The sequence below is a fragment of the Sorex fumeus genome, unplaced genomic scaffold, assembly GCF_029834395.1.
Source record: "Sorex fumeus unplaced genomic scaffold, SorFum_2.1 ptg000047l, whole genome shotgun sequence".
NCBI classification, from domain to species: domain Eukaryota; kingdom Metazoa; phylum Chordata; class Mammalia; order Eulipotyphla; family Soricidae; genus Sorex; species Sorex fumeus.
In genome coordinates this window covers 55,851,399-55,860,016 of record NW_026606104.1, presented here as the reverse complement: position 1 = coordinate 55,860,016, position 8,618 = coordinate 55,851,399, and the positions used below count along the sequence as shown (strand labels likewise).

The window sequence follows — 8,618 nt, the reverse complement described above, 5'->3', positions numbered from 1 at the left end:
GAGTGTCCCCAGGTTCCCTCGCATCACCCCCCACCCGCCACCCCCTGCCTGCCTCTATGGCAGGCACTTTTCTTCTCTCTCTCTCCCTCCTTTTGGGCACTGTGGTTTAGAATAAGCTTTATAAAAAGGTAAAGGTAAGGTAAAGGCCCTCCCGTTGATCGTCGATTTGCTCAAGCGGGCCCAGTAACGTCTCCATTGGAGACTTTGTTGTTACTGTGTCTGGCATATCGAATACTCTCGGTAGCTTGCCGGGCTCTCCGAGAGGGGCAGAGGAATCGAACTCGGGTCGGCCATGTTGGCCGCTTGTAAGGCGAACGCCCTACCGCTGTGCTATTGCTCCAGCCATGTGAGGGCAATCTGGCTGCGACATCTGTCACCCCATTGATCGCCAGGGTTGATTTGGCTGATCTGGCTGGATAGGCGGTTGTCCCCTTCCTCCCTCACCGCTCCATGTGCGTCCCTCCCGAAGCTGTGCGCTAGGTCGAAGAGGACGGCCTTCCCCGATAGAGACGATAGAGATGGACCGGTCTTCGGTCGAGGGTATACGAGTAGCTGCGCTCCCCTGCTAGAACCTCCAAACAAGCTCTCAAGCTTTATACTGATAGCTTTTATTATTCAAGTTGGAGGGTCATGGCAGACTATGTGAGGAGAGTATTAAATCAGGAGGTTTTTAAAAAATTCTTTTGTATTGATTGAAGTTATTGTAATTACTGGTTTTGGCATATCGAATACACAACGCTATTTGGGTCTCCCAAAGAAGAATAGAAAGAGCTATGCTTGGAATATCACGTTTCACTCAAATGAGAGAAAGAATCCGGAATTCCGACATCCGTCGATGATCAAAAGTCAGGGACGCTGTCTCGTTTGCCAAGGTGTCAAAAATCAGATGGGCTGGTCACGTAATGAGATTTAGAGATGACCGCTGGACTAGAGCTGTTACCGACTGGATTCCACGGGATGTCAAAAGACCGCGTGGCCGCCCACCTACCAGATGGTCGGACTTCTTCATCAAGATCATGAACGATCGGTTTGAGGATCCTCGTGTTCCTAGAGCGAACAGACGCCATTGGGCTACACTAGCACGCGACAGGGACAAATGGAGACATTACTGGCACCCGCTCGAGCAAATCGATGACTAACGGGAAGTTAAGTGATCAAGTGAAGTGATTGATTGAAGTTATGTGATTTATGATACTGTAAATGATGGTTTCCTGTGCACATAATTTCAACACCACACCCCTCACCAGTGTAAATCAGGAGGGGTTTTAAGAAGAAGAAGATAGGATTTCAACAGAGAAGGCAGACATCCAGGAAGATAGAACACGGAATCTCTAAGATGGGAAAGGCTAGAGCAGCAAAGAACATAAACAGGAAAGAACAGCAGACTGCAAATGTAAAGACTGATCTGGATAACAGGAAGGCATTTTTTAAATTTTAATTTTAATTTTTTGCATTTTTTTAATTAAAAAAATTTTTTTATTAGTGAAACACCATGACGTACAGTTATAGACTTATAAATTTTTGTGCTTGGGTTTCAGTTATACAATAATCAAGTGCCCATCCCTCCACCAGTGCCCATCCTCCCCCACCACGGGTCCCAGCATCCCTCCCACCCCCCATCCCCCCCGGCCCACCCTGCCTCTGTGGCAGGGCATTCCCCCTTGTTCTCTCTCTCTTCTTTTGGGTCCTGTGTTTTGCAAGAGAGGCATTGGGTGGCAATCATGTTTGGTCTATAGACTACTTTTAGCATGCTTCTCCCACCCTGGGAGGGTCCTCACAACACCCTTTATTTGGTGCTCTCTTCTCTATCTGAGCTAGGAAGGCATTTTTATATGGCACCATGGTTTTAAGACTGGGTGGCTGGTGGTGGACTCACTGAAGTGGGGACACAGAAGAGGTGAGTTAGAAGGGAGTGTCATGATTTGTGGTTTGATTTGGAGCCACAACCAGTTGTGGTCAGGGGCTACTGTAAGCTCTGTGCTCAGAGTCACTGCAAGCAGTACTGGGGTACGGCTAGGGGCATGGAACCCAGGTCTCCAGCATGCAAAGCATGCATTCAACCCATGTGCTATCTCTCTGGGCCCTTGTTTTATTTTAGCTTTCTTATTTCTTTAGTCACTTTTGTACGGCAGGGCTCACCCTGGCATTATCTGGGGGCCTTGAAGTGTCAGGCATTGAATCCAGGGCTTCCCATCCACATGTTTGGCATGTGCTCTATCACTTGCCCATCATTTGGGGTTTTTTTCTGCTTTATTTTGGTCACACCAGGCAATGCACAGGGGTTACTCCTGGCTTTGTATTCAGGAATCACCCTGGTGGTGCTCAGGGGACCATATGCGATGCTGGGAATCAAACCTGGATTGGCCTCGTGCAAGGCAAACGCCCTACCTGTACTATCGCTCCGGCCCCTGATTTAGGTTTTGGAGTTTGAGTTTTTTTTTTAATAAAAATGGGGTGAGGGACAAAGATATCTGGGAGAGCCAATGATGTCGACTAATGCTTTGAATGAATCCTTTCTCTACAACTCTGATTATTCAGCCCACCTTTTTTTTTAGAGGAAACAAAGCAGAGACATCAAGCCTAACTCCATGGATCCTGCTCTACTGACCCTCTACTGGCCCCCTGCTACCCCTGTGGCCAACCTTCCTGATGCTTCACCCCCAGACCGTCAGCCCTGTCTGAGATGACTGGACACAGCCTAGGAAATACTGATGACTTGCCTTCCTGCTTCAGCAAGTTAGGGGCAGAGAAGAAAGTACGATAACAATAAGAGAAGTGACAGCTGACAATCAGGTAAAGGTAAAGGTAAAGGCCCTCCCGTTGATCGTCGATTTGCTCGAGCGGGCCCAGTAACGTCTCCATTGGAGACTTTGTTGTTACTGTGTCTGGCATATCGAATACTCCCGGTAGCTTGCCGGGCTCTCCGAGAGGGGCGGAGGAATCGAACTCGGGTCGGCCATGTTGGCCGTGTGTAAGGCGAACGCCCTACCCGCTGTGCTATCGCTCCAGCAATCAGAGACTTTAAAAAAACCCTCATGAGGACACCACACCCCAAATCAGAGCGTTTCTGGTGAATCTGTTCAGGGTAATGTAGTACTTTGTTCCTCAAAAGCCCAAGAGAATTTCTTCATAATGAAGCCTGGTATTGCTGGAGTTCACGTTCACAGTAAATCAAGAAAACGCTACACTTTTACATTAGAATTTAATTTTTTTAAATTTCCATCAAAAAAAGTAAATCCCCAAAACCACTACATTCCCTACCTCCGTCCCCCTCCCGCACTCCAACTCCCCATTACACGGATATTAGGAGGTCTAGGGAGTTTGTATCTTTAAAATAGTTTCATCCGATGTGCATATTTCACATCTTCATTTTGATTAAGGCACCATGATATCAAAGCTTTTAGTAACACAGGTTCAGGTATTTGATGTTGCCTCTCCAAAAACACCACTGCTAGAGTCCCTCTACCAATGACCTGAGGTTCCCTCTCTCTCCTTAGCAAACTAATTCCCCACCCTCTTAACTAATCATTATTTGAAAAAATTTCCTTATTAAAGTTTGGGTCATGAGCTTGCAATGGTGTTGACCCTTATAATTTTGATGTACAGTTACCTAACCTCCTCTATATGATCCTTGACCAATGCCCTTATGTTATTACCAGTGTCTCTCCCTTCCCTTCCCTTCCCTTCCCTTCCCTTCCCTTCCCTTCCCTTCCCTTCCCTTCCCTTCCCTTCCCTTCCCTTCCCTTCCCTCTCTTTCCTTCCCTCCCTCCCTCCCTCCCTCTCTCTCTCTCTCTTTCTTTCTTTCTTCTTCTTCCTTCCTTCCTTTCTTCCTCTCTCTTTCTTCCCCCTCTTCCTCTCCCTCCCTCCCACTTTCTCTTTCTCTCTTGGCATTCTGAGGTAACTATGCGGCATTCTGGAACATAGAGATTCTGATACAGTCGTTTTCCCTTTCATGACCCGAAGAGCTCTGGAAATATGAAATGAATCCTGGGCAGTGCCATTTGGAGGACATCTGCCAGGACCTCACACTATCATTGGTAATTCCTTTCTTTCCTCTCTGCCTTCCTGACTTGAATGCTTCTAAGCAAATGGGGAACAAGGAGAGGGACCCGTGTGCTGGGGTCAGGAAGAGCAAAAGCGACCACAGTATGAGCAAAAGCCTTATTGCACAGGCCTAAGCAGAAGCAGGTCTAAACTGCATGCCCTGGTGCTGACCTGGGTGGGTGTGGGGATTCCAAAATATGGAATGAAGAGAGCAGAGCCAGCCACGTTCTGCTGTTGCTATGAAAACACTGGCTTCCCTGTTTCTCTGTCGGGAAGGCCTTGTGAACTCTTTCCTCGGGGCTTGACTCCCTTGACACCGGGTCTTGAAAGGGCTTTCTGAAATGCAAATCTGATTGCCATCCTCCCCACTGAAAATTCACTAGCTTCTTATTGCCTAGAGCAGAAATTCATAAACCTTTGGTCTCAGGACTCCTTTCTTCTCTTAGAAGTGACTGAGTTCCTTAAAAAGCCTTTTAATTACTAGGCCTATCAATATTTGTCGTATTAGAAATGGAGACATTTGTAAACTTTTACTAATTAAAAATTATAATGGGGACCCAGGAGATAAGTCAAAGGTCTAGGATGTGGGCCCAAGAGATAGAATAGGGGGTCAGGAGCATGCCTCATGGACAGTCAATCCTGGTTCTGTCTCCTGCACCACATATGAAAAATGTGGTCACCCCAGAAAAAAGCCAGAGGTGACCCCTAGCTCCGCTGGGTATTCCTAATCCCCCTCTCCTCAAAGGGGGCTGGTGTTCATGCTTTGTTTGTCAGAGGTCTAAGTTAGACTCCTGGCCCTGCATGGCCCTCTGGGGATCAAACCCAGAGCACGGAGATGGGAGTAACCTGAACACTTCGGGGTGTTCACTAGGTGCTCACTAATAAGATGCCTTCTTTGGGGGTGACTAGAGCTATGTCCAGTGTGCCAAGGCTGTGCCAGGGATTGAACCCCCAGGCCCAGTGAATGCCAAGCAGGCGCTCCACCCCTTTCAACTATTTCCCAAGTCCCCCATTAAGTGCTATAATTTTAATGAAAAATAATTTTTTCGAAAGAAAAAATTAATGTTTTCACATTTATGCAAATTTCTAACGCCTGGATGAAAGAAGACAGCTGGATACTGAAATCTGTTTCTGCATTTCATCTGTGGCAGTATGTCCCGCCGCCTATGGAAAACTTCACTGTACATGTGTGAGAGGAGGAGAGAGAGAGAGAGAGAGAGAGAGAGAGGGGAAAAAAGCAAATAACCTTTGGCACTGTTACAAAAATAATTCTGAGCTCACAGAATCCTGGAAGGATCTCAGGGACTGCCAGGGATCCCAGCCAGAATTACCCTATGAAAACCACTGGCCTACAAAGTCAACTCTGAGTTAGACGCACAAGGACGGTCAATGTCATTGTGGACACACGGGGATCTCCTCCACGTTCTGGGGTCCTCTCCAGGTCTGTCTGCTGCAACAGTAGCAGCGGCACCGGGACCTCCTTCCTCCTCCCGCCGCAGCCAACAACACAGCCAGCCACGCGGAGCCGGAGCGGGGTGCGGGGTGCGGGGTGCGGGGTGGGGAGTGCGCGGCTCCCGCTGGGGCACATCCTGCCCGCCTTCCAGAGTCAACCTGAGCGTGTCTGAGTCGCGACGCCTTCCCCAAGCCTTGGACGCGGATCACTGGGCAAGCCGAGCGCCTTTGAAGCCCGACTGGCAGACGTCGGAGTCTCCAAGCAATCGTTCCCTGGCTGGGCGAAGGGGACACCTTTTCTGAGCTCGGGTCTCCGCAGCGCAAACCAGGGAGGTGGTGGCGGTGAACCAGTCCAGCAGCGCTGCAAACGGATGGATGCACGGCTGGAGGCTGTGGCTCAGGGCAGGCAGCCCACCTGATCTATACGGAGGCCCTGGGCTCCCTGCACCATAAAAAGGTCCCTGACAGTCTTTGCAATAAATACATAAATAAATAAATAAGTAAATAAATAAGTAAATAAATAAATAAACCAACCCACATCCTAAGCCAAAGCGATCGACCCTTCGGAGAGTCTGCACCGGCCCGCCGAGTGCGTACTCGGGATGCGGACGAAGCGGACGCAGCAGTGTGCGGGTTTCACCCGGCGGGCGCTGGACCCGGGCCGCGCACCTGGGCTCGGGGGTCGGCGGTCGGAGAGCGGGAGGGGTGCAGGGGTCTGCGCTGGACGGCCAGGAGACACGCGCCCTGGGTGCTGCCCCGCACGGCTGCGCGGGGATCCGCGTCCAGGCCGCGCCCCGCGTGCGTCCACTCAGTCTGCGGGACCGAGACCCAAAGAGGGGTGGGGTGGTGGGGCGGGGGTGGGGGGTGGGGTAAATACAACCTCGCGGGGGGTCGCGATCGGGGGGTCGGTCCTCTCCCCGCACCTGCCCGCGCCGGACCCCGGCGCTGCCCCCCACCCCCCACCCCCCACTCCAAGCCCCGGCGGGGGTGCGCAGAGCGGAGTCCCTCGCTGTAGCCCTCGGCGGGAGCCGGCGCGGCGCGGCGGGGCGGGGGCGGGGCGGGGCGGCCGGGGTCGGGGACCCCCGCGCGGGAGTGGCCGGGCGGCGGGGGCGGGGCAGGAGCCCCCGCCCGCTCCCGGCGCGCGGAAACATGGCGGCGGCGAGGGACTGAGCGGGCCGCGCGCGCCGCGCCGCAGGTAGGTGCCGGCCCCGCGCCCCGCGCCCCGCGCCCCGCGCCCCGGCCCGGGCCCCGCAGCTGCGGCCGCCGCGCTCCCCCCGCGGGCCCGGCCCGCCCCGCGGCCTGTCTGCGCCCCGAGCGCGGCCGCGGCCCTGGTGTGCCCGCGCGGCCCGGCGCCCCGGCCACCTCCTCTGCGGCCGCGGCTGGGGCGCCGAGGGGCCCCCCGGGCGCGGGGGCGCCGGCGCGGGAAGCTGCGGAGCCCCGGGGGGCTGCCTGGCACGGGGGGTGGCGGGGGGCGGAGGGGCGCGCCGGCCGCTGGGGCCGGGCCGGCGGGGAGGGACTGGCCCGGGGCCCGGCGCGGACAGCGGGAGCGGCTGTCAGTCCGCGCGCGGGGCGGGAGTCGGGGGGTGCGGGGGTCCTCGCCCGGAGAGCCCCAGGAGCGCCCGCAGCTCGTCCCAGCCCCGGGTCAGGGGTGCGAGGGCCTCCCCCCACCCCCTCATCCCCCGAGCTGTCAGTCGCGCTCCGCGCACCACCCACCCAGGGGCAGGAAGGGCAGCTTGCACACGTCGCCCGGGCACCAGCCGCTGGGCACCGGGTGCCAGGTGGGCGCGCAACCTGGAGGGCAGGACACGTGGGCATCACCTTGGGTCTGCCCGGAGTGCAGTGAGAAGGGTCCTGGCTGGAGGAGACAGGTGGACCTCTGAACCTGTGTAGGCAGGAAGGGAATGGGAATGTCATCTAGGATTGCCCCCTGGCCCAGGTCGCACTAAAATCGGTTTGAAAATCGCCGATCCATCCACCCCGATGAATAGCAACTTGCTGGAAGAGCTTCCCGTGATGGGACACCAGTCTTAACCCCCGAGCAACGCGTTCTGGTCTAGGACAGCGTAGGTTTTTAGAAATGTATTTTGTTTGAAATAGACAGCTGTGTCTCTTTCTCCCTACGTATTTTTTTCCCCTTTATGGACAGGGAGTCTTGTCCTTTCTTCACTAATTCCAGTCCCTTCTGTGGTTCCCCGGAGCTCGGCTTCTCTGCCTCTGGGCTCTCTGAGCTTTTAGCTATGAACCTCTTTAAAGGAGAGTTTTTTTTCCGGCGAGCCAGAAGACAGGACCTAGTAAGTTTAGCCCCTATGTAAGACCTGCCTATGTAACTAGTTTTCTACTCTCTTACTCATTTCTGTGCTGTGTTTAAACTTTATTAAAGACAAAAAAAAAATTCTGTTTGTGCAAAGTAAAAGCGATTCTATTTTGTGGAAATTTCTACAGCTTCCCTCATTTGAATAACATTTGTAGTCTTTATGGATTGAGCAACTGTTTATCCAAGTGTACAATGCTCCATGTAAATTTAGACCTTATTGTTTTCACTCCGCAAAAAGGATTGAGACCTAGTTTGGTGACAGACTGCAATTTAATATTTCGTTGGACAAGGAAATGCTTCATTACATTGGACTCTGTTCTGTTTTTGATTTCCAGCAGAGGAACAAATATTACTATAAAAAGGAACATATTTGTTGCTTAATAGCTTAGTCTGGGTATGTAAGAGTATGGATTTGGTAAGGTATTTTTAAAAATAACATCCTTGGCCCCTGTGTGAGCAACCCTGTGTTAGCTGTTTTCTGAGTCTGGTTGAGATGTACTGGCCTTGTAGAAAAACTGTCAAGCCTCTGCATCTTAGACCATGTTCAAATCCTAAGCAGAGCCATTGTTTTTATAACAAACACATAGCAGTCAGAATTGGTTCTTTATCTTCCTTCTTGTGTCTTCTTCTTTTTGATTGCTCAGTGATTTTGAAACTTGCAACACACACGCAAATTTTGGTTTCTGGTACGTTTGTGCAAATGCTGTAGGTTGAGTAAAACCTTTATGTAGGTTTTACTCAAAGGTTGAGTAAATTTTTGCATAGCCTCATCCTAAAGAGACCCAGTTAAAGCTCTGGTTCCTTCTCT

General features: G+C 52.3%; 1 protein-coding gene across 1 annotated transcript; it reads right to left on the bottom strand.

The window, feature by feature from the left end:
- Nucleotides 1-6,132: 6,132 nt before the first annotated feature.
- LOC130031941 (translation initiation factor IF-2-like) lies at nt 6,133-7,311 on the bottom strand. The gene has a single exon (XM_056123499.1). The coding sequence runs from the start codon at nt 7,309-7,311 to the stop codon at nt 6,133-6,135; it is 1,179 nt and encodes a 392-aa protein (XP_055979474.1).
- Nucleotides 7,312-8,618: the final 1,307 nt, after the last annotated feature.